This window comes from Dromiciops gliroides, chromosome 3 (genome assembly GCF_019393635.1).
Source record: "Dromiciops gliroides isolate mDroGli1 chromosome 3, mDroGli1.pri, whole genome shotgun sequence".
In the NCBI taxonomy this organism is placed as follows: Eukaryota; Metazoa; Chordata; class Mammalia; order Microbiotheria; family Microbiotheriidae; genus Dromiciops; species Dromiciops gliroides.
The window spans coordinates 641317241-641342429 of NC_057863.1; the positions used below are offsets into that span (position 1 = coordinate 641317241).

At 57.0% G+C, this 25189-nt stretch overlaps 1 protein-coding gene across 1 annotated transcript in view; it reads left to right on the top strand.

Moving 5' to 3' along the window:
* NOC2L (NOC2 like nucleolar associated transcriptional repressor) overlaps positions 1 to 25096 on the top strand; it is a 40889-nt gene extending 15793 nt beyond the window's left edge. The window contains exons 7-19 of the mRNA XM_043995841.1: positions 4725 to 4803; positions 5013 to 5123; positions 6470 to 6583; positions 7236 to 7424; positions 8351 to 8490; positions 10359 to 10470; positions 13922 to 14035; positions 15355 to 15456; positions 18328 to 18471; positions 19371 to 19484; positions 20381 to 20513; positions 24230 to 24355; positions 24790 to 25096. Of these exons, the coding sequence (XP_043851776.1) occupies positions 4725 to 4803; positions 5013 to 5123; positions 6470 to 6583; positions 7236 to 7424; positions 8351 to 8490; positions 10359 to 10470; positions 13922 to 14035; positions 15355 to 15456; positions 18328 to 18471; positions 19371 to 19484; positions 20381 to 20513; positions 24230 to 24355; positions 24790 to 24890 (1579 nt within the window). The 3' untranslated portion in view covers positions 24891 to 25096. The remainder of the gene's footprint in view (positions 1 to 4724; positions 4804 to 5012; positions 5124 to 6469; positions 6584 to 7235; positions 7425 to 8350; positions 8491 to 10358; positions 10471 to 13921; positions 14036 to 15354; positions 15457 to 18327; positions 18472 to 19370; positions 19485 to 20380; positions 20514 to 24229; positions 24356 to 24789) is intronic.
* Positions 25097 to 25189: the final 93 nt, after the last annotated feature.

Sequence of the window (25189 nt, forward strand, 5' to 3'; positions counted from 1 at the left end):
GGGCACATGGAAGGCAAAAGTTTGGGGGTTAGGAAACAAGCCTGGCAGCATGGCCTGCAGTTTGGGGCTCTGAGCATCAGGCCAAGGAATTGGCCTCTGCTCATGTGAACAAGAGGAGGCTTCGGGGTAGGACCCTTGGTCACCCTTGGGCTTTAGGGAGTCGGTTTTGGGGCCTAGTGCAGGGAAGAGGAAAGGCTGAGTGCATTCCATTTCAGGATAGGGTGTAGGAATGTGGGATGTCTCCGGCCTGGAGAAGAGGACCCGGAAGGGCAGAGCCAAGAACAGAGGGAGTGGTTGGAGGAGCACTGGGGGGACAGGCCAGGAGCATGCATCCCAGGGGATGGGAGCCCAGGAAGGATCTAGGATCTGAGGCTCCAGGATACACAGGGAGGCAACTACTAATGGATATTGGGCTGCAGAGGCCGCTGCCTGCAACGGGGGTCTTTTCCTGTTGTCTTTTTAAAAATGTTGTTTATTTTTATTTCATTTTACTTTTTCACATTTTTGGGGGAGGGAAGGGGGGGGACAGTGAGGGTTAGGTGACTTGCCCAGGGTCACACAGCTAGTAAGTGTCAAGTGTCTGAGGCCAGATTTGAACTCAGGTCCTTCTGAATATGGGGCTGGTGCTTTACCCACTGCGTCACCTAGCTGCCCCTGTTTATTTTTATTTTTTCCTCAATTATGGTAAACAAAATTTTTTAACATTCTTTTTCTCTTTTTTTTTGGATAATATTTTTCTCATTTACATGTAAAAAACAACTTTTAATAATCCTTTAAAAATTTTTGAGTTCCAAATTCTCTTCCTTCCTCTCCTGCCCCCTCCCTGAGACAATAAGCAGTTTGATATAGGTTATACATGTGCAGTCATGCAAAACATTTCCATATTGTTGTTTGGCTTTGTTTTTGAAGAGGACAGTGACATCACAAGGGTGATGTCTTGACTTGCACATGAATTAGATTTGATTCAGCCTCACCCTTTCCTCCTGAGTATCTGGGTCTAGTGGCAAAACAAAGACCAAAGTTGGCCCAGGATGCAGTGGGCAGCTAGGTAGTGCAGTGGATGGAACACTAAGTTCAGATCTGGCCTCAGACCCTTACTAGCTATGTAACCCAGGGCGAATCACTTATTTCCTTATTAGTCTTGTTATGAAAGAAAACACAAACTGCCCCCCCCCAAAAAAAAAAATCCCCGAGAAAAATAAAGTGAAATATAGTATGTTTTAATCCACATTTAGACTCCAGTCAGTTCTTTCTTTTTTTCATCATAAGCCCTTGGGAATTGTCTTGAATTGTATTGCTGAGAATAGCTAAGTTTTTCACAGTTGATTATCATAAAATATTACTGTTACTGTATACAATGTTCTCCTGGTTCTGCTCACTTCCCTTTGCATCTGTTTGTTGTTTCCAGGTTTTTCTGAGAGCATCCTGCTCCTCATTTCTTATAACACAATAGTATTCCATCACAATCATAAACTACAACTTGTTCAGCCTTTCTCCAATCAAAGAGCATCCCCCTGATTTCCAATTCTTTGTCACCACAAAAAGAGCTGCTAGCAATGTTTGGTTGGACTACATCACAGCTTCACCAGCAGTGCATTAGTGTCCCAGTTTTCCTCCAGCATCTGTCATTTTCCTTTTTTGTCATGTTAGCCAATCTGGTAGGTGTGAGGTGGTACCTCAGAGTTTTCATTTGTATTTCTCTATAATCAGTAGTGATTTTGAGCATTTTTCCCCTATAAATAGCTTTGACATCTTCTGAAAACTGCTACTCATATCCTTTCTCCATTTATCTTAAGGCTATGCTAGAATAAAGCCCTGATCACATTTCTTGAGATTTAATCAATCAATTAATTGTTATTATATAATTTTTTTGGGCAGGGCAGTGAGGGTTAAATGACTTGCTCAAAGTCACACAGCTAAACTCAGGTCCTCCTGAATCTAGGACCAGTGCTTTTCTCCATTTATCAATTGGGCATTGACATATAGTTTTTTGTTTTTGTTTTTGTTTTTTTATTTTAGTGAGGCAATTGGGGTTAAGTGACTTGCCCAGGGTCACACAGCTAGTAAGTGTTAAGTGTCTCGGGCCGGATTTGAACTCAGGTACTCCTGACTCCAGGGCTGGTGCTCTATCCACTGCGCCACCTAGCTGCCCCGACATATAGGGTTTTTTTTGTTTGTTTTTTTGCTTTTTTGGGGGTTTTTTTGCAGGCAATGGGGGTTAAGTGACTTGCCCACGGTCACACAGCTAGTAAGTGTCAAGTGTCTGAGGCTGGATTTAAACTCAGGTACTCCTGAGTCCAGGACCGGTGCTTTAACCACTGCGCCATCTAGCTGCCCCCTCCGACATATAGTTTTAATTTTGATTCAATTCTCTACATATTTGAGAAATGAGACCTTTACCAGAGAAACTTGCTATACATTTTCCCCCAGTTTCCTGTTTTCTTTCTAATTTCTTTTTTTTTTTTTGGTGAGGCAATGGGGGTTAAGTGACTTGCCCAGGGTCACACAGCTAGTAAGTGTCAAGTGTCTGAGACAGGATTTGAACTCAGGTCCTCCTGAATCCAGGGCCAGTGCTCTATCCAGTGCACCACCTAGCTGCCCCCTGTTTTCTTTCTAATCTTGGTTGCATTGGTTTTGTTTGTGCAGAACCTTTTCAATTTGATGTGTAATCAGAATTATCCATTTTACATCCCTCTCTATCTCTTGTCCTCAATTCTTCCCTTATCCATAGATCAGAGGGGGTAAACTATTTTGTGCTCCCCTAATTTGCTTATGGTACTGTTGTTTATGTCTAAGTCACGTACCCATTTTGATAATGGTATGAGATGTTGGTTTGTGCCTGTTTTCCAGTTTTCCCAGCAGTTTTTGTCAGTGAGTTTTTGTCTGAAAAGCTTGGCTCTTTGGGTTTATCAAACACTAGATTAGATTACTATGCTCTTTACCTACTGTGTTTTGTAAACCTAATCTATTCCGCTGATCCACCCCTCCATTTCTCAGCCAGTACCAGGTTGTTTTCAAGATTACTACTTTATAATACAGTTTGAGATCTGGTAGGCCACCTTCCTTTGCATTTTTTTATTGATTCCCTTGAGATTCTTGACCTTTTGTTCTTCCAGATGAATTTTGTTATTATTTTTTCTAGCTCTATAAAATACATCTTTGGTAGTTTGATTGGTATGACACTGAATAAGTAAATTTATTTAGGTAGAATTGTCATTTTATTCTATTGGCTCAGCCTACCCATGAGCAATTGATATTTTTTTCAGTTGTTTAGATCTGGCTTTATTTGTGTGAAAAGTGTTTTATAGTTGTGCTCATATAGTTCCTGAATTTGTCTTGATGTAGGGAGACTCCCAAGTATTTTACATTGTCTACAGTTGTTTTAAATGGTATTTCTTGCTACCTGACTTTGTTGGTAATATATGTTGCTGATGATTTGTGGGGATTTATTTTGTAATCTGAAACTTTGCTGAAGTTGTTTATAATTTCAGTTAGTTTCTTAGTTGATTCTGTAGGGTTCTTTAAGTATGACATCATATCCTCTGCAAAGAGTTATAGCTTTGTTTCCACCTTACCCATTCTAATTCCTTCCATTTCTTTTTCTTCTCTTACTGTTATGGTGAACATTGGTCGTACAATATCTGGTTTATTTTTTTAATGAACAAAAATCTGTTTTCTCTCTGTCCCACTTCCTTTGTCCCCCCTCTCCCCTGAAAAAGACAAAACCTTTGAGACCAATCAGTGTAGACAGCGCCCAGGGAACAGTAATCTGAGAAGGAGGTGGGTGAATACTGAGATCTCAGGCTTCCAAAGCCACCCCCTCCTGTGACATGGGAAGCCCCATTGTTATTTCCATTTTACAGATGAAGAAACTGAGACTCTATGAGGGGAAATCAAACCTGAGGCAGGGGAGCCCCTTGAGAGCCTTCCCCAGGTGCCTCGGCTCCTGGGAGCAGGCAGGGGGAAGCCCAGGTGGCATCCAGCCCAGGCCGCCCCTTTTGTAGCAGACAGTAAGGTGAGGCCCAGGGAGAAGCATTTATTAAGCCCTTTTGGAATGTCAGAGGCTGCTAAGAGCTGATGACACATTCACCAGCATTTATTTATTTTTGAGGGGTTTTTTTGTTGTTTTTTTGCGGGGCAATGGAGGTTAAGTGACTTACCCAGGGTCACACAGCTAGTGAGTATCAAGTGTCTGAGGCCAGATCCGAACTCAGGTACTCCTGAATCCAGGGCCGGTGCTTTATTCACTGTGCCACCTAGCTGCCCCCTCACCAGCATTTATTAAGGCCCTGTGGTGTGGCCTGGGGCCTGGCCGATACTTTGTGGTGACAGAGACAGAAGTGAAATCCCCGCTTCCAGCTTATGTTCTAGTGGGGGAGACGACATGCTCATACGCAGGTAATACCTCACATGTCTAGGATTTCACATGTGCTTGGGCTTTGTGTGTAGATATGCATGTGCGTATACACATGCATACAATATGTGTAAGTATGCACACACTTGTATCTTTTGTGAATAAGAATGGCAACCACAGCAGCCATGGGGGGTGGGGGTGGAGCAGTAATAGGCATGAACCTGGCTGGGGAGAGGCACCCCCCCACCCTCTGTAAGTTGAATTCCCAGGCAGAACTTGCAATCGGCACCCAAGCCTTCCCATGGTCCCATGCTCCATCCCAGAGCCAGACTGCCTTCAGGCCTCATGCCGAGGCTCCTTTCTCTCCTAGGTTGGTCCTGCCGTCCAGCAGCCCTCTCTGGACAAAAATGCGTCTTGATGTCAAGTCGTATCTGAACTCTGTCATCCAGGTACCAGGGTGGGCACAGGGGGGGGTGGGTCCCTTTTGTTTGAGGAGCGGCGGCCCTGGGCTGAAGCTCAGCGTGAGAAGGGCCCCCTGTCTCATCTGTATTTCAGCCCCTTTTCCAGGCTCCTTAGAATGTGGAGGGTGGGGGGCTCTTTGGGGGGCAGAGCAGCCGTTACTAGGTCTGAACTCATCTCTCCCTCTCTCCTCTTGTAGCTGGTGTCCTGCCTGACTGAGGCGTCTGTAGTCACTGCTGTCCTGCAGCACATTAGTGCTACTGTCCCTTATTATCTGGCCTTCCCCAAGCAGTGCCGGGTACTGCTCAAGGTGAGGTCTGACAGCCCAGGCAGCAGGGACCTGGGTGGTGGGGGGCCTGGGCAGTGCGGGGCAGCCAGGAGTTGCTACCTCTCCTGGGCTGTGTCCTGGAGGGTGGCTCAGGACAGTGCCTGCCTGGAGCCTTCCAGCTGGTGCCCCTCATTAGAGGGGGCTTCCCTCTGGCCAGCCAAGGGCCCCTCTCCCCCCTGTGACAGGCAGCTTTTAGTAGCCGCCTGAGGCCAGCCAGGAATAATTCAGCAGGGTGTGTGTGTTTGTGTGTGTGTGTGTGTGTGCGCGTGCACACGCGTGCATGCACATGTGCGTCAGTTCCTTGCATAGGCATCGTCTCCCAGCTGTGCTGAAGGATGCTTGGAGGGGAGGTGATGAGGTTGCTCCTGTCAGGCCCTGGCTCCTGGGGGTAGGGCTGTCCCAGCAGCTGCTGCTGCTCCCATCCCTTCCCACATCCCATCCATAATGCATGGCCTTGGCTGGACAGCCGGACGGACAGACACTGTCATTGCTCTGGGCGTACTGACAGCTGGGACGTTAGAGCAGGGCTGGGGGTGGGGGTTTGTTGGGAGGGCCATTTTCCAGGCAGGCAGCTGAGAGCAGTATGGAGAAGGAGGCTTCTGGGGGCGGAGAGTCTATGGATGTGGGGGTCTGGATGCAGATGGAGAAGAGAGGGTGTAGCTTTTTCCTTCCTCCCATCTCAGCACCTTTTGGACTGGAATCTGGGGTACAGGGAGTGTGGGGATGTGGGAGACACCCAGACTTGGTGAAAAGCTTCAGGCTCTGCCAGGCCTGGGCCCACAGAAATGTGTGTGCGCGCGCATGTGTGTGTGCATGCACATATAGTGTGTGCAAATGTGTGTGGTGTATATGCATATGGAGGTGTGTGTGTGTGTGTGTGTGTGTGTGTGTATGTGTGTGTGCGTGCGTGCATGTTGGGGGGTCCTCAGTTTCTCACCGTGGACCTGTAGGGGGAGAGCGCATGGGAAGTGTGAGAGGCTGTGTTCCTGCTACACGTGTTATTACTAATTATGATGGTTATTTAGGAGGGGGGCTTTGTTTCTGTGGCTGGGAATTCTGCTTTAGCCTGGAACAATCAGGAGCTTCGCAGGGTAGGAAGGGGGTGGGGAGCTCATGGGGTCATCATTAACCCCTTCCTTCTGAGGTCCCCAAGCTGGCCGCCCCGGGGGAGACAAGTGGAGCCCCCAGGCCTGGGGAAGGACCCTGTGCGGAGAGGCCTGTGGCTGGGGAAGAGGCCCTTGGGCAGAGGCGGTAGCCCTGCAGGGAGCCTGCAGAAGCCCAGGCCCACTTGCAGCCGTCCCTGTGGCTCACCTGTCCCTCTCTCACAGAGGATGGTCATGCTCTGGAGCACGGGCGAGGAGACGGTGCGGGTGCTGGCCTTCCTGGTCATCAACAAAGTCTGCCGTCACAAGAAGGACCCCTTCCTGAGCCCCATTCTCAAGGTGACTGCTCCAGGGCCCTGCACTCTGTCAGTGGCTTCATGGGCTCGCAGAACGAAAGCTGGAAGGGACCTGGGAGGCCTTATGGTCCAACCCACCCACTTTACAGGGGGAAACTGAGGCTCGGGAGCAACCTGCCCAGTGAGTGGCCGGGTCCCAGGCTCCCTGTGGGCCGTAGCTGTTGGGGCTGCCCATCAATGACCCCCCATCCCTCACTGGGGGTGAGTCCTGCGGCCTCGGCAGGGGCCCCGCTGGGTGGGGGTCTGGCTGCTTTCTCTAATGGGGGCCACGTTTCCCCTGGCATTGGGGCTGTCTTGGCTTCTCCAGGGAGCTATTCCATTGCCATAGACACGGCCCCGTCTTTCACATGGGTTAACAGCCCTGGGAGGGGCAGCAGGGAACTCAAGCGGGTCTCAGGGCTGCATCCAGGGGCCCTGAGCTGTCCTGTGGGGGCCACACTGTTGGGTAGAGTTTGGTGCAGCCAAAGGAATGTCAGCTTGGGTGGCCGGGCATCGGGCTTGAGTTCAGATCCTGCCTGTCACACACCGGCCACGTGACCCTGGGCCAGCCCTCTCCCTTCTGCACCTCAGTGCCCTCCTCTGGGAGATGGCAGTGCCGGTGCCCGGCCCATGACCCTCTGCTCCCTCCCTGGTAGCAAATGTATATCTCGTATGTGAAGAACTCCAAGTTCACCTCGCCCAACGTGCTCCCCATGATCAACTTCATGCAGCGCACGCTGACGGAAATGTATGCGCTGGACACAGGCCTCTCCTATCAGCACGCTTTCCTCTACATCCGCCAGCTTGCCATCCACCTGCGCAACGCCATGACCATGAATAAGAAGGTAGGGGGGGCAGCTAGGTGGCACAGTGGATGGGGCAGCTAGGTGGCACAGTGGATAGAGCACTGTAGCGATGGGAATGACGCCACCTGCTGGAGATTTACTGTAGAAAAGTTCCACCATGAAAGGAAGGTCTTTGAGGGCAAGAACATGCGTCTTTTCTTTGGCGTCAGGAAGTGACATTTGCTAGTGGGAGGAAGAAGGAAGAGCTAGGCGCTCTGACTCGCTCTCTTTCCTGAAGACTCCAGCAGAGAAGGGAGCTAGAAATGCGCTCTCCCTTTAATAGATAGGAATCTAGGCCTTTCTCTCTCTTTACCAAATTCTTATTCTCCTTAATAAATGCTTAAAAGTCTAACTCTTGCTAAAGCTTATAATTTATTGGCAACCACTCATTAGATACTTTAGACAGTTTAGCTAGAATTTTAGCCTTAACAGCACCGGCCCTGGATTCAGGAGGACCTGAGTTCAAATCCGGCCTCAGACACTTGACACTTACTAGCTGCGTGACCCTGGGCAAGTCATTTAACCCCAATTGCCTCAACAACAACAAAAAAGAAGATAGGCCGGGAGGAGCCTCCTGCCCCGGGCCCTGCCAGTCACCCACCAGGCCCCAGTCCCTCCTCAGCTCCAGAGCCCTTCATGGCTCCCTGGCCCTTAAAGCCCTTCCCAGCGTGGCTCCAGATGGTGGCCCTGTAGGAGACCCTGCACCTCCTCAGTGTTGCCCAGGCTGTGCCCCCAGTGCCGCCTCCACCTGTGCCTCATGGGAGGCCCTCCCCAGTCCCTTGCCCCCACTCCAGATTGTTACATGTCTGCCGTGTACTCATAAGCTTGCGGTACCCACAGTAGAATGAAAGCTCTGGGAGGGCAGGCATACAGTGGGTGCTTAATAAATGCTCGCTGGCTTGCTCTGACCCCCCTTCCCTTCCCAGGAGACCTTCCAGTCCGTGTACAACTGGCAGTATGTCCACTGCCTCTACCTGTGGTGCCGTGTGCTAAGCACCATCCACCCCAGCGAGGTCCTGGAGCCGCTCATCTACCCGCTGACCCAGGTCATCATTGGCTGCATCAAGTACGGCTCCTGGGGGGGGTGGGCGGGGGCGAGGATGCAGGGACCCAGTGAAACGGGCCCCCAGCTCTGGAGGGTCTCCGGGCTAGAGGCTGGGAGGGGTCAGGACCCCAGCCCCCAGGTGTGGTGCGTGTGTGCAAGTGTGTGGGAAGAAACATGTAAATGTGTCTGTGCATATAAATGTGTGTGCAGGTGTAAACATGCGTGTTTGTGCCCACACAGATCCTATGCACACGCATATACTTGTGTGTGTCGAGAAATGAGCAAACCTGTGTCTTGTGTGTGTATGTAAATGTGTATAATGTGAGAATGTGCAGGCATGCACATGTGTGTAAGCACATTGTACAGTGCAATCATTTATGTTTGTGCCCGTGTAGATTACAAGCGTGTGTGTGTGTGTATGTGTGTGTGTGCACGCGTGCATAGGTGTGTGCCCGTGAGCTCCATGCTGGCTCTTCTTCCCTGGGTCTGTGTACTGGGTCAGCATGGGGGGCGGGGAGGGGGGGGGCTTATTTGCCTTAGAGAGAAGCTTGGAACCCTAATTAGTCTTGGGTTTTAGTCTGCTTTTTATTTGCATATTAATGAAGCGGCTTGGGCAGGCTAGGCTGCTCTTGTAGCAGCTGCTCCCCCACCCCTCCCCATGGCCTCAGGACAGTCAGTGCTGGGGGGGGGGCTGCACAGGGGCCTCAGTTTCCTCTTCTGTAAAGCCCCCTTTGGGCAGGCTTATGCACCAAGACCCAAGGTAGCACCTCCCCTCAGGACCTTCAGGAAAAAGTTTGGGAAGTGAGCTGGAACTGGAAGGGATCCAATTTTACCTGAGGAGGAAACTGAGGCACAGGGGTGGGTGGGGTACCTTGTCCGGGGACATGGGAGCCAGGTGATCACAGAATCAGAGATGAGGGTGCCAGAAAGCCTCTCAGGCCTTCACCCTCAGGTATGACGGCACCCGCTGAAGGTTTTGAGTGGCCAAGCTGGGTTTGAACCCAGTTCCTTTCTCCATAGCCAAGCAGGAAGGCCCTTATAAGAGGAGACACTTGAATGCAGCAAGAGATTTTAAGAGGAAGGGGGCAGCACTGGAGCAGAGGACCCTGGTGTATGTGTCTGTGTCTGTGTCTGTATGTGTGTGTGTGTGTGTGCGCGCGCGCGCGTGTGCACACAGGTGACTACAGGTGTGTGTATGTGCTGGAGCCCGGCCGGCCGTCTCCTGTTGGGCACCCTGTGCACAGGGAGCCCCTCCCTCCTTGGCCAGCAGGTGGTGCTGTTACCCAGCACAAGGGGGGTAGGAGGGGGGAGGGAGCAGCCTCCTTGCGTGGCATTGCTCCAGGCAGGGACCAGGGCAGAATTGGAAATGTGCTTCTGCCAGATAACGAGTGGCTGGCGCTCGCCGCAGGCACTGGGGGAGCCCGCTCCAGCCCCCTCCTCACCTCCCTCAGCCTCCCTGGCCTAGAAAGTACATTAAAAATGTAGGAGTGATGGGGAGGGGGAGCCTGAGGAGGAGTTTCAAGGCCCCCCCTTCCCCAGGGGAGGGGGGGAGTCAAGCCTCTTTTCTAGAAGCAGCTGGGATGGGGTGGGGGCCGATTTGCAGCCTCTCTCCCAGCGCTGGGGGTTCAGATGCCCAGCTTGTACATTCCTGGCAGCAGAGGCCTGCGTTATAAGGGGAGCTCCTCCAGGGATGGCTTCCCCGCCCCAGGCCTCAGTTTCTTTCTCTGTAAAATGGATGGGCTCCAGATCTAGGCTCCCCCAGGAAAGCTAAAAGGGAGGGGGTGGCCAACTGTCTGTCTCTAGATGAATCTGAGCCGCTTCAGGCCCGTGGGGTGGGGTCGCCCCCTGGAAGCAAGCCCTGCCCTCACTCTTGTTTTCCCCTTGACCAGGCTGGTGCCCACAGCCCGTTTCTACCCACTGCGCATGCACTGCATCCGGGCCCTGACGCTGCTCTCCGAGAGTACGGGCACCTTCATCCCCATCCTGCCCTTCATCCTGGAGGTGAGTGAGACCTGTACAGGCAGAGGGATGTGGGCACCAGGCGAGCAGTGAGCATGTGCCCGGATCCGCCCAGCGGGTACCTCTAGCTCTCCTCAGACACGGGTGTCTAGTGGGCAGTGAGCATGTGCCTGGGTCTGCCCAGCAGGCACATCCAGCTTTTATTCTTGGACACAGGTGCCTAGTGGGCAGTGGGTACTTAGGCAGAGACATGGGTGCCAGGCAGGCAGACCTGGGCATGTGCTCACCACTCTCATGTGATCTGAGGTGTGTCCAGGCTCTGCTGCTTTTGCCAAGTGGCCAGTTCCAGGTGTGGTTCTTGTAGGTGGGGTGTCATGGGCCCAGATGGACGATGTACAGAGAGGTGTTAGGACGCCCACCCTGGCCTGTGGCCTTCATCTCGTGTATGGCAATCAAAGGGCTGGCTTGCTTTGGAGGCCTCCGTCATGGGCCCAGACAGATGCCAGCAGGCTTGGGGACTTGGTTTCCATTTGGTTCTCCCTGATGAAGGCCTTCCCCTGTGCTCATCACCGTGCCAAGGCCTGGGGACACCCACCAAACAGGCCCTGGCCTCGGGGCTCCCATTCCCGTCTGTCACCAGCCCCCAGCATCTGACGGAGGCTCGGCTCTCCTCCATTGAACACTTTCACGGTGGCGTCCCATGCTTTGTATGGATGGGAGCCATGGTCCCCTTGGAGTCTGGGATCTGGCCACAGGGCTCCCCCTCCCTCTCTTGGGCCCCCAGCCCCAGGCTTCGGAGCAGGCTAAGAGCCCGCCCGCCGGAAGGCCCTGTGAGCAGAGGCCGGGCACGCTGCCAGGGCCGCGGTCACCCCGCGGGAAGGAAGGAGGGTGGGGGTGGGAGAGCAGGCCAGCCAAACCCCAGACTCGCTCCCGTCGGTTCTGCCGAGGCTCGAGCCCTTGTGGTTTCATGCTGTAAACGTCCGTCGGAAACCACATCCTCCCCACCAGTGGGAGCCAGCAGTGCCGCCACCGCCATGTGTAAATCTCCCACCTCAGGGCCCTTGCTCCCGTGGCCCCACCAGCCTCACCAGGCGCTGGCTTCCCCGGCTCCTTGTCATTCTTTCTGCCTTGCTCTGCCTGTCCTGTCCTGTGCTATCTTGTCCTGTCCTCTCCACACACGTGCAGGGCAGGGCCCCCAGCAGGCCCTACCGGGCACCGGGAGCTTCCTCCCACAGCCTCTTGCCACATCCGTCGTCGTCCCTGCCGGAGCACCTGGGTGTGGAGGTGCCCTCGCTTCCTTCCTCCCCTTCCCCCCCTTCCTCCCCCAAGCCCACAGGCTCAGCCTCAGCCTCAGAGTGATAAAGGGCAGAGCTGTGTCTCTGGGAATCGATTTATTATTAATCGGCCTAGCTGCTTTTCATTTAGAGTCTGGCCCCGCTTTCATCCTGGGCTGTGGCTGTGCCAGCGCAGGGGGAGCTCAGCTCGGGGCCTTTCCCTGCTTGGGGCCCCCTCCCCCCAGAACATGCCCCATGGCCCCTCCAGTTGGACGGCCTGACTTTTCTGATGGGGCTGGGGGCAGAGGAGAGGTCTCCAGGCCACCACAGACAGCTGCCTCCCCACTCCATTGGTCAGGGAGGGAAGGGACGCCTCCTCAGGCAGTGTGGTATAGGAGGTAGGGCCCAGGCCTGGTGGCACAGGAGCGGGCACCGGATCCTGCCCTACACCATCCCCACATGGACTCGCAGTCTTGGTTTCCTACATGGTGAAATGGGGATAATTCTAGCACCTCCCTCCCGGGACGGTCATGAGAATCATGTGAAACAGTGTGCATTAAGCACTTTGTACCCATCTGGGCCAGGAGAGAACAAGCCGGGCTTTGGGGTGGGGAGGACACAAGAGGAAGTTCTACTTTATGTTGGGCGGGGTCTTGGGCTTGACCCTGGAACCCCCCACCCTCCCCTTCCTCAGGCCTCCCCTGTTCCAGCTCCCTCCTGCCTCCTTCCCCCTCCCCAGCTCCCTCCCTCTGCCTGCCTCCCCCTCCCCTACTCTCTTCTTCTGTCTCCCTCCCTCCCCATCCCCTCCCCAGTGACCCTGGGAGCGTGTCAGCGGTGGCTGAGGACACAGGGGCCTGTCTGTCGAGTCAGCCGCCGCCTCTGATGCGGCGACCTGGGCGATCAATGCCATTTGGACGAAAGACATAATCGTGTCTAACGAGGTTTGTAGCATTGATTATCCAGGTAGGGACGTTTAATTTTTTATTTCCACAAGCTGCTGAGAAAATCGCCCTGGCTCCCAGCTGATCCTCTGCTGAGCTGGAGGCAGCCCCGGGTGGGGGTGGGGAGAGGCCCCACTTCCCTGCTAAGACCCAGGGAGCTCAGGGGAGCATTGATGCGGGTGACCGTTATGGCGATCATGTGGTGATCATTGGCAGCACTTACACAATGCTTTAATATTTGGAGAGTGCTGTCATTGTCCCTGGTTTACAGATGAGGAAACTGAGCCAGCCAGATGTTAAGTGACTTGCCCAGGATCACACAGCTAGTAAATGTCTGAGGCAGGATTTGAATTCAGCTCCTCCTGACTCCAGGCCCCACACTCCATGCATTTCACCACCAGCTATCTACCAGTAGTGCTTGATAGGAAGACTGGAAGAACCTCTGCCTTTACTGGTGCATTGTTGGGGCTATTGCAAGCCTCCCTGGTTCATCACAGCCCCTGAGAAAAGCATGGGCTGCTGGGACTTCTGTGGGAGAAATGTCCATTTGTCCGGGGCAGGGGGTGCTTCCAGTCTTGCTGGCTCTTGGTTACAGCCTGGAGCTAGAGGAGAATGCAGGAGGTGGGTGATAACCTATAAATAACAAGAATAGGAGCTTGGTTATTCTGCTACCAACTGGTGGCTACCAAAGCATGGCAGCCCGGTCTTGACTTGCCAACCTGTTTCTCCATCTGTCAAGTGAGGTGTTAGGTTAGTGGAGCAGAGGGGTCCTGGGTAGTGGCTACCTTGCACACATGACCAGCTGCAGGATGTGTGCCCACTGCTTATGAGGGTCACCGCCAGCCGTTGGTCACCCCCCGTGGATTGGGAGGGAAGCTGGGCAAGGGTGAGGGGTGGGTCTGGGAGTCAGCTGACTCATCGGGGTTCCTCTGATCCCGTGGGACACTCACCGAAGGAGGGGCTACCACCTTTCCTCTCCCCATGGTGCTTAGCTCAGCGAGGTAGACGCAGTAGACGTTTGTTTGGTTTGACTTTGTTTTGTGGGCACGTGGGTAGTGTGGCGAGAGACCTGGGACTGAGAGGCCAGGAGGAGGATCCTAGGGGCTGCCAAGAGCTGGGGTACCCAGAGGGTCGGTGGCACTTGGCTGTCCCTCCTGTCCTCTCCCCGTGGAGCTCCTGAGCAGACAGGCTGCCAGCCGAGGGGAGCTCTGCACGTCAAGCCCGTGCAGCTCTTGGGTCTGTGTCAGGTCACTGAGTACTGGGCCTCCTTCACTGCAGATTTTCCACCAAGTGGACTTCAACAAGAAGCCTGGACGGATGAGCTCCAAGCCCATCAACTTTGCTGTAGTCCTAAAACTCTCCACTGTCAACCTTCAGGAGAAGGCATACCGGGTAAGACTAGCCCCACCCTGGAGCACAGAGGGGAGACAGAAGGGAGATCAGTGCAGAGTTCTCCACTGGGCTTCAAAAAATCAATAGCCTAAGTTTAGGCCAGAGAGGGCAGGGCTGCACAGCGATCTCGGTGGAGAAGACCTGTGGCTTCCAGGGGAGTGCAAGCACTGTGACACGGCAGCGAACAAAGCGGATGTGATTGTCAGCCATCCCTGAGCGAGAGGCTGTGTCCAGGCCAGAGGGCTACACTTGTTCACTTCTTTTTTTTGTGAGGCAATGAGGGTTAAGTGACTTGCCCAGGGTCACACAGGTAGTGTCAAGTGTCCGAGGCCGGATTTGAACTCAGGTCCTCCTGAATCCAGGGTCGGTGCTTTATCCACTGCACCACCTAGCTGCCCCTACTTGTTCACTTCTGAAAAATCACAGACGAGAACCCCATAGAAGTTGAGGACGTGGGATCGTCCTGTGCAAGGGTCACTTGAAGATTTGGGGGCGATGTTGAACCTGAGGGCTCTTGAGGGGGCAAGGACCTGACTTGTCCTACTTGAGGAGCCAGGGGGCCGGTGAGGGAGTGAGCTGCTTCTGGAAGGCCTCTGAGGTCGCCCATGGCCTGGCAGTAGCTCTCCATGCCAGGCTGGCACAGGCGACCTCTCGGAGCAGAGGCTGGATGATGTGACCACCCATCAGAGAGGCTATCAGAGGGCTTCCTGTCCCAGGCCAGGCATGAGCGCTTAGAGACTGGGTGGTCCTGGGCATGACAGGCATGAGTCCCCACCACTGGGCAGCCTTAACTAAGGGGGGAATCACTGTCTCTGGGCCTGTGGGCACAGCTGTCCACAGAGGGGCTCTTGGGAGGCTAGGGAGCCACAGCTTGCCACTGGCCCCGGGTGACCAACGCTCCAAAGGGCGAAGTCCCAGGGCCTGGGGGGCTCTGCCCTAAAAGAGCTCACTGGGGGTGAGACAGGACCCCAGGCTCACACCAGGAGGGACCTACAGCAATGAGGACCAACCCCTGCATTTGACCAAGGGGCCCAGGCCACTGGCGGGACCTCAGATCCCAGGACTAGGTCAGGAGAACAGGCAGGGTCACTGAGGGAGAGAAAGAGGGCTTAGAGGCAGCTCCAGAGAGAGTGAGGGGCCTGGAGTTGGGAAGGCCTGAGAGACCCTGGGCCAGTACTTAGCCTGGCTTCCTTATCAGTAAAATGGGGAAGGGGTCTGTGAAAGGCAAGTGAGAGAGCGCCTGCCCCTCCCTCGGGGAGCTACTTGTTGCCCACCGCTCACCCCTCCCCTGGGGCTGAGCCCGTCTCATCTACTTGCAGGACGGCCTGATAGAGCAGCTCTATGACCTGAGCCTGGAGTACCTGCACAGCCAGGCCTGTGCCATTGGCTTCCCAGAGCTGGCCTTGCCCGCCGTCATCCAGGTGAGGGGGTGCCATCCATGCTGGGGCAGGGATGGGACGGGACGGGGTTGGGGAGACACCTGCTCCAGGCCTGCCCAGTGGTGCAGGGGATGAAGGGCTGCCAGGGTGTCTTCAGGGAGGCATCAAGGTGGGTGGGGCCAACCTGCGGTGAGGCTGGGGGGCCTCCACCCACCTCCTCCTTCTGCTCTTGGCCAAAAGCTGAGGAGGAGCTCCAGGGCCTGGTCTCCTTCAGTGGAAAGAGGCTGGGCCGGCCGGCTGCCTTCTCTGGCCGACAGGCTGACCCACCAGTGAACCTCGGGAGCAGACTCCACCCCGGCACCGGCCCAGCCAGGCCACAGGGCTGAGGGGTGGCGGGAGGACGACCCAGTGTCTCATGGGGTCATGGGAGCTGCCTCAAACTCTGGCTCCCAGCCTTGACCACCTTTGTGAATCATTCTGTTTACACGTGCTGATCAGACACCTACTGTGTGCCAGGCAGCCTGATCAGACACCTACTGTGTGCCGAGCACACTGCAGTGCCAGATGATACCTGCCCTCTGGGAGCTTACTTTCTAATGGGGAACTAAATGGGGACATGGACAAAAAAGTTTAAAGACAAGGAGGGAGGTCATTTTGTCCCTCAGGAAACAGCAACTTGTCCTGCCTGTGGGCAGTGAATGGCCCTGGTTCCCCCTGTGCATTGTCGCTGAGGGGTGGAGGTTGGGCAGCCAAACCAGGTGGACCCCAGGGCTGGAGACAGGAAAGCTGGGGGCGGCCTGGCTCCCATCCAGAAGGGGGTGACTGGGACATCAGCACCCCCCTCCCCCCGCCTTCCTGTCCCTTCCTGCAGGAGAAGACTCGGCTAGGCTTAGGCCTGGGCCAAGTGTGGGCCCCCCGCCCCCGTCGCCTCCGTCTCCCCATCCCCATGTGTCTGTCTGCTCCCCTCCCTCCCCCTCAAAGGTCAGTTTGTTCAGCGCCCCAGATGTTTCCGATCAGGGGGAGGCCCTGGGTCTCTTACAGGAAGGCGGCTAGCAGGGGGTGGGGGTGGGGGCGGCCGCCTGCGGTCCCTGCTGGCAGCCGCTGTCACTGTTTAGCCCTGGCAGGCCGACAGAGTCGATCCCACTAATCACAGGTCTGCCCAGCGGGAGATGGCGCACGCTAATCACACACACACACACGCACACGCACACGCACACGCACACGCACATGCACACCCCCAGTCATGATAGTCTCACATACCTGATCACACAGAGGCTGACAGTGTCAGCCTGTCTCTGTCACACACGCATAGCCCTCTGGTCCCCTCCTGCACATGACACCTCTCACAGAGCCTCCAGCCTGGCCTGGGTCTCCCCTTCCCCATGGAAGGATCTGCTCCTGGGCCAGGCCCCCAACATCTAGCCGTGGGAGGGTCAGGCTGGGCCCCATCATGGAGAGCCCTCCCTCACCTCCCCTCTATCACCTCCCCTCCCTCTCCCTCTCCTCCCCTCTATCACCTCCCCTTCCTTTCCTCCCCCTCCATCACCTCACCTCCCTCTCCCTCTCCTCCCCTCCATCCCCCTCCCTCTCCTCCCCCTTCCTCTCCTCCCCCCTCTTCCCTCTTCTCTTTTTCCTCTTTGACCTTCAGACCATCAGTTTCCTTTCTTAGAATGAGAACCTATTTACTTGTGTTGTGGGGGACAGAACCGAGGGAGCAGCCCCCTGCCCCAGGGGCCACTGAGGTACAGCCTCAATCGATCCCCACACATTTCAGCACCTACTATGCGCCAGGCCTGTGAGGAAGTAGCTCCTGCCCTCCAGAGCCTTACATTCTGTCGGGGGAGACAGCGCATTCACCTGTCCAGACAGAATTCAGGGGTGCTAGTGGCCGGGGCACAGCCTGAGTTCTGAGGGATCCCAAGAGATGGGGCATGTTGGGGCTTGGGACAGCCTGTGCCCTGCTCCAGGGGCAGGAGATGGGCCCTCTCCTGCCTGTGAGGGTGAGGAAGAAGGCCGGTCACAGGATATGTAGGAGAGGGAGGTCCAGGAGAGGCGCTGTGTCATGAAGAGCTTTGAATAAACAAGCTCATTTGGGGTCCTAGCGGCAATGGGGGGCTACTAGAGTTTTGGGGGCAGAGGGAGGAGGCACGGACGCCCCTGGGAGCTGGCAATTGTGTGACGGAGTGGGGGCAGGCTTTGGGAGGGCCCCTGCGGTGGTGCAGGTGTGAGGATGAGCCATCCACCCTGGGGAGGCTGAGGAGGGTCACTGGGCTTGTGACCCTGGGGTCAGGAGGAAAGGGCTGTGTGGAACAGAAAATCCCGTCATTCCCTGTGTCCTGGGCCAGGGAGGAGCCCCAGCATGTCCAGGCTGTGGGTAGCATCCCTCGGGCCCGGCATCCAGGAGGTGCCCGCCTCTCCTGACCTCCACAGGCTCTCCACTCACCCTGGCCCGCTGTTGGCTCTCAGGGAACCTGGCTGGGAGTTGTGGGGACACGTCAGGGTCTTTCAGAGAACAAGCTTGGGAACATCGGAGCATGAATGTGGCCCCTTCCCATCCAGGGCCCATCCGCACCTCCCGCTGCCCTCGGCATGCCCTAGGTCACTCAGGCACACTCGGGCCAGCTCCCACAGCCAGACCAGGGTCGCTTGGCCCACTTAGGATGGCGAGTCCCCAGTCTTTGGTGGCATCATGTCCAAGGTCACTTGGGCCCAGAGACCCTCAGACTGGCTCACAGTTCCTTTCCCTGGGGAGTCACTGACTGTGGCCAGGCTGTGTCTTGGGGGCGGGGGTGGGGTCAGGAGAGAGCCCTCCTCTGCCCCTGCCTTGGCCCCCAGAGTGGGGAGATTTGGGGGAATCTGCCCCGGGAAATAGTAAAAGCCTTTAGCTCTCCCCCTTCCTGTTTGCTGCGACAGTTCAAATCCTTCCTGAAGGAGTGCAAAGTTGCCAACTACTGTAAGCAGATCCGGCAGCTGCTGGAGAAGGTGCAGGACAACGTCACGTACATTTCCAGCCGGCGTCAGAAGGCCACCTTCGGTGTGTCCAACCGGCAAGCTGTGGTCAGTCCCTGCGTGAGCTGACGGGGGGAGTGGGCACGGGGAAGGGGGCAGGGAGCAGGCACAGGGAAGGGGCAGGGAGCAGGCACAGAGGGGGGCAGCACGGAGGGGGCAGGGAGCGGGGCCAGGGAGCAGGCACGGGGGGGGGGGGTGGTGTGGTGGCAGGGAGCGGGCATGGGGGGAGCAGGCGCAGAGGGGAGCAGCAGGGAGTGGGCATAGGATGGGGGACATGGAGCCAGAGAATCCAAAAGCTGGGCTTGTCTGGAGGAGCAGAAGAGGGCTTTTAAAAGGCCTGGGGCACCTCTACCCACTGCAGTTGGGGGTGTGGGGGAATGGTGCTGCCGCCTCTGCCCCAGAGTCTTGAGTGCTTGTAGATCCCAGGAAGCCTGTTGGTGTCCGCAGCCTCCTCGCTTGACCAGCCTTTGTCCCCTGGAGGCTCCCTTGGCTTCCTCCTGGCTATAGGCTGCCATCCCACTTATCTGGGCTTCTCTTTGGGGCCTGCAGGGGGCTTTGGATACCTTCCTGGGCCTCGTGGAGTTATCTGGGTTTGGGGCCTGGCACCCCTACCCGTTCCCTACCAACCTCTGAGTGGGTGGGGGAGGAGGTGGAGCTGGACCCCCCTCTTCTCAGGCCTGGCAGTGCCCCAGATAGGAAGGCTCCTGTGGGATGCAAGCTGGGGCACTGAGAGAATAGCTGAGCATTCATAAATACCAAGGGGAAAGCGGGGGCAGGCCCTGGGCCTGCCAAATGCCAGCTCTGGACCAAGAGGCCCTGGCCACGGCTGCTCCTCAGGATGCCCTCTGTCTGTATCTGGCCGCTTTGGGGGTCACCGAGTGCAGCGTGAGGTCCTGGGGCCCTCCCGAGGAGAGGCCCGGGATCTGAGGCCAAGGCTGTGTCCACAGGATGCCTGGGAGAAGCAGGTGCGGGCCGAGGGCACGCCTCTCACCAGGTACTACAACCACTGGAAGAAGCTGAGAGAGAAGGAGATTCTCATGGAGATCAGCGGCAAAGAGAGGGTGAGGGTCCTGGGGGGCAGGGGCGGGCAGAGCCACCAGCAGGCTGCCCTGGGGGACAGGGGGCCCTCCCTCCTGCACTCTCTCTGACTTAAGGGGAAACACGCAGAGCGCACATGTGTGCAGACATTCCAAATAGACACACAGTAACACACCCCAGACACGCCACATGGAAAAGCCCGTACATAGGGACGGCACACCACAGATACCCACAATGCAGACAGACACACAGTGTTCGGACACACCAACCACAACACATACCATGTGTGCACACACAAGCGGAGCGTGTGTGCAGACATTCCATGCACACACCACACGCAGCACACATGCTCAGTGCACACACACACTCTCCCACGCACAGACACACTCCCCCCAGCTCTCTCCAGGCTGTGGGAAGCACCCGTGTGCTGAGTCAGCATCCTTGCTGTGTTTTTCACCAGGCCCCTGGAGCTGGGGGGAGGCCCAGGAGGGCTCATTCTGTCCGTCCCACTCCCAGGCTGGGGCTGAGGGGCTGGGCCAGACAGGCCGGAGGGGGCTGGCTGGGAGGGAGCCTCAGCAGGGAGCTGGGCAGGAGATGCCAGGCTTGATTTGGTTTTCGATCTGTCTCCTGGGGTTGAGCAGGGAGAATGTCCCGGGGGGAGCATCGAATTAAGAACAGCTCAAAGGTCACACCCCTAGCCACCAGGCCTCGTCCCTTCCTCCCCATCTCGGCCGGGGGTCAGTGCAGGGGTGTCTGTAGCTGGAGGGCCTAGCGGTGGTTTATAGGTGGTTTATAGCTGCCCACGGGGGTAATGATATGGGTAATTAAACCTGGGAGAAGATTGATGGGGGGGCTGCCCTGCCCTCCCCTAGATGGGCTCTCACCGGCCATCCCCGTCTGGCCTTTGTCTTCCCTTCAGCTAGAAGAGCTGAATTTCCCCGAGATCAAGCGACGGAGACCGGAGGACAGGAAGGAGGAGGACAAGAAGGAATTCAAGGATCTCTTTGACCTGGGCACCGACTCAGACGAGGACGAGGGGCTCTCAGTGAAAGGTAGGAAGCAGGGGCAGGGCCGGCCTCCCCCCTTCCCCCCCCGCCCCGATAAGCCGGGGCGGGGCAGCACGGGCAAGGGCCTGGAGGCCAGACTGGGCAAATGAGGATTGGCGAGCTCAGTGTGTGGCATGGAAAGGAGGGGCCTGGCCTTAGTACCAGGAGGCCCGGCTTCAGGGGGCCTCTGATGCAGAGGGACAGCCCCAGGCGAAGGGGATCTTCACACTGGGAATAACCTACTCCAGAGAAAGCAAAGGCTGGGGGGCAGAAGTGTGCCACTGACCCCACCAGGGTCAGTCTGCCTAGGGCTTGATGCCAAGTGTAAGAATGGAAGAGCGTGCTAGTGAGGGCTGGGTGGCCACTTGTTGGGGTGGTACGAGATCAGGTGGGACCACCATCCCTTCTAGATAGCAAAGACCTTCCTCTCCTCTTCCACCCTTGAACTGGACTAACTGTTCCCACTTCCTCTAACCAGTTGGCCAGTCCTTCAGCTAGCTCCCAGGCCACAGGTGGAAGGACATGAATTCTCAGTGGCAGGCCTGGGCCTGGGCCTGATTATGGTCCTGGGTCTGGGTCTGGGCCTGGACGTGGGGCCTGGCCCTTGTGTCCAGAGCACCTGAGTTTTCCAAGACGTGGGAAGGAGGGAGGCCCCACTGGGCAGCAGCCTGTCTGAAAGTTGAAATAGATGGGGGGGGGGGGGGCGCTTCCAGGACTAGGTGATGATGGCTCCCATCATGCTCTGCTCTCAGCAGACCCTTCTGGAGTCCAGTGCACTCTTGGTGCCACAGCTTACGCTGGGGGGTCCAGTCCTGTGAGGGAGAGGGACGATGATGCCATGCCTGTCTCCAGTGCTTGGGATGATGCTTGGCCCCACAGGGCAAGACCCGGGGAGGGTGCAGAGAGGCACCTCCCTCGTGATGAGAGCCGTCCCAGTGCAGCCCTCACCACCCCAAGAGGCGAAGGGCTCCTCCTTACTACTGACCACTGGGCACCTTGTGGAGGGGACTCTGGGTAATGGGGGGAGGGAGCAGACTCGACCTAAGTGCCTGGTGCCCAGGGGGACAGCGTGGGCTCGATGCCTCTGCCAGCTCCTCCCGGGCTGACCCTCAGAGTGGTGGGCATGGGGGGCTCAGCCTCTGAGGCCACTGGGGGAGTGACAGAGAGAGCCTCAGACACTGGCCCAGGGGTGTCTTCCTCAGTTTACCTGGGCTTGGCTTTAGGTGTGAATCAGCATCTGAGAGAAGCTCTGCACATCCTCGTTCTCATGGTTTGGAGGGGTGGGAGTGAGAGGTCTTGGACCCAGGGGATAGAGAGTGGAAACCTGTCCAGTCTGTGCCATTCGTGAAGCGCCTACTGTGTGTGGGGAACTCTGCTGACTAGGCCCTGGCCCCAGGGAATGCCCGGGCAGACAGCTCTGTGGACGGGACAGACCAGAGACTATTAGCAAGGGGGGAGGCTTCCTTGGGCAGGGGGCAGCGGGGAGTCCAGCCAGGCAGGGCCCTGCAGGTGAGGAGAGGGAGAGAGCTCTGGACAGCCGAGGATGGGCAGGGGTCCCAGGATCTCAAAGCCCACTGAGGGTTTGGCATGAGGCTTGTGAAGCCAGCCCTGGAGGAGGCCCTGAGCCTATAGACTTTGGGGCTGGTGTGGGGAAGATGGGGCCACAGGCCTCCTCTGGTAGTCTTGGCTACCTCCTGCTTCTGGGCAGGGTAGGGAGCAGACACCTCCTTCTCTGGAGCCAGCCCTGCTTGGCTTGGGCTTCCTCTGCCACTGGCCTGGCCTTGCCTGAGCCCTTGGGGACACATAGCTGGAGGCTATTGGCAGGGGCAGCTCCCAGCCGGCCGCCTGGCACATCTCCCCCTCTGCCCCCAGCTACTCTTGCTTTAAATTGCTAAGAAGCTGTTGCCTCAGTTTCCTCCCTGGGCAGACATCCCACCTCCCCGGGTGTGTCTGTGTCTGGGGCAGCAGGCCTGGGCCACCAGCCCTGCCTGGGACTCTGGCTGCTTCTTCCTTGACCTCTCCTTCAGGAGGTGGACTGAGTCCCAGCAGCAGGGGGCAACATCTTGGGCTCTGATGGAGAAGCCCTACATAAGAGGGGGTGTGAAGACCTGCCCTGGGGGGCAAGGAAGCAGTCGGTTTGTGCTGATCAGCTCTCCTCAGCTCCCTTCCATCTCCCCTTTTGTAGCCCGGGGTGTGGTGGGGCGCTGTGGGGCTCTCTCTGGCCTGGGGTGCAAGGGCATTGATCCCCGGGGCCATGAGGGTCCTGGGTGGGCCTCAGGGGGCCGGGCCCTCCCCATCATTGGGGGCACTTTTAAATGCACCAGTTAGCCTGATGCTCTGCAGTGGTCAACACAAACCTTTCAGTCGGGGAGACCTGAATTCAGATCTGGCCTCAAGAATCTTACTGTGTGACCCTGAGCAAGTCACTTCACCACTGCCCTCCTCAGTTTCCGACCAGAGCACCTGCCTCCCAGAGTTGAGGCGATGTTCCAGTATGGGGAAAGTGTTCCATCCGTGCTGCCTCTGGGGCTGAGGTCAGAGCTGGTATATACAAGTGTTGTTCCAGTGGTCCTCAGCCATGGAGGGAGGAAGGGGGACTTCATGAGGATTACCCTGGGAAGGTCCAGCCCTCCTCTCAGGAGTGGAGGAGGGAAGGGATGGGCCGGCCTTGAAAAACTTAGGCCCAGATGTCTAGGGATTGGAAACCACGATGGGGATGGGGTGGGGCAGGACAGGGCGAGGCTGTCACCCCCAGCTCTGATGCCCAGCATCTGCCCATTGGTGAGATTTGGCAAGGCCGATGAGCTCCGGGGTGTGTGCCCCATCTCAGCTACTGAGAGCTGGGAGACAGGACAGACTGGCCCATGTGGCCCCAGAGCTGCCCCCAGTTCCCTTCTCACTGACTCCTGTGGCCTCACCCCTGCTGCCCCGGCCTCCAGACACCACCTCCAGCTGCTGCCTCCCTGGGTGCAGCCCTGCCTTCCAGGAAACCTGGCCTGGGGGCTCAGGGCTCAGGGCTGGAGAGGCCTGGAGAGCTGGGAGGGACTTGGGAGCTGGTCTGCTGCTCATTTTACAGACAAGGAAACTGAGGCCCAGAGAAGGGGGAGGGGTACCTGGTCTAGGGCCACACAAGTAGTCCCTACTCTTATTTCCATTCTGGGAGGCCTGGGGAGATGGGCCCTGGGCTCAGTGCCTCCTCCCTGCCCCCCTCCCCCCAGACCTCCTGGGGCCAGGGCAGCCTGACCTTTGCCCATCTGTGCCGGAGGGCAGGGGTTGCCGTGTGGGTCACAAGGGAGGCTGAGACAGTAACTAGATCTACTCTTTTGTTGGGCGGGGAAGGGGCCTGGGGGATGCCAAGCCTGGGACCTCCATGTGGCCGGCCGGGGTGGGGGAGGGTGCGGCTGCTTCCAGGCTGATGGATCTGTGTGTGGGGTGATGGGGAAGGAAGCACATGAATTTCTCTCATTTACCCCCTGACAGGTCTCAGGCAGGGAGACGGGCCTGTCGGAGATTATTAATGACTCCGGGCAGGAGCCAGGCGCCTCCTCGCAGGCGATTAAGGGAGCGCTAGGCCTGGGCCACCCCTGCGCCCGCTGCCTGGTGGTGTGGGGGCTGCCCCCAATGAAGCTTCTGCAGGGGTCCTGGACAGGGAGGCCTCGGACCCCCCCCCCCAGGCCCGCTGGACCCTGCAGCCCACCGCAGCCCCTCTGTCTGCTTCACAGGAAGGGCCGGCTCTAAGAAAGCCCCGGCTGAAGACAGTGACGGCCTGGGTGACAGCCTGGATGAGTCTTCTGGCCTGAGTGGGGACAGTGACGAGGATGAAGATGAGGACGAGGATGACTCTGAGGGTGAGGAGCCATGCCCACATGCCCATAACTGGAGGGGGGAGTCCTGCAGCCGGCCAGCAGCAGCTGGGAGCAGAGGCTTGGCTCAGACGGGGCTCCCTGGCCAGGCCCCAGGGGCAGCCGCTGACCCAGCTAGCATAGAGCACAGCACCTCAGTGGTTCTGTCTGGGCTCAGAGCCCAGGTGGGGGTGGGGACAGGCTGCCCAGCAGGACCCCTGATGGGGGGGCTGCTGGGGCACCAGCATCATCACTGGTGTGTCCCCACCCCAGCCCAGACACCAGCCAGCTGCTCCTTTCTCCCTACTATCTGCAAACAGCAGCGGCTTCAATAAATTAATTAGCGCCATGATTAATTAGTGATGAGAAACCTCGGCCGCCTTGTTTCTCCCTGATAAAGCTGAATTACACCTGCAGCCTGTCCTCTCTTCCTCCCCCAGGCCCAACAGAAGACCTGAAGCTGCCCTCGGCTGAGCTGAAGAGACTGGCCCAGGGAGATGACGATGTGGTAGAGGAGCTGCAGCTCTCCGATGAGGACTGAGGCCTCCCTCCCTCCCTAGGAGCCCCCCAGGGGACCTCCCCCACCCGCTCAGGGGCCCCCTCCCTCCTGACTCCCCAGGAGTAAGCGGGTACTGGGCCGAGGCCACACATGTCCTTGGACTCTCCATGGAGGGGGACCAGAGAGGAAGGGTCAGACATTGGGGCCTTTATTGGGTTTTTCTCACGATATAAAGAAGCTTAATGTACCGAGAAGTCTCTTCTTTAAGAAAAGTTGGTGGCACGTGCAGTGTGGATGGGGAGGGGGTACCGTCAGTCCAGAGCTCAGGCCTTGGGCCCAGC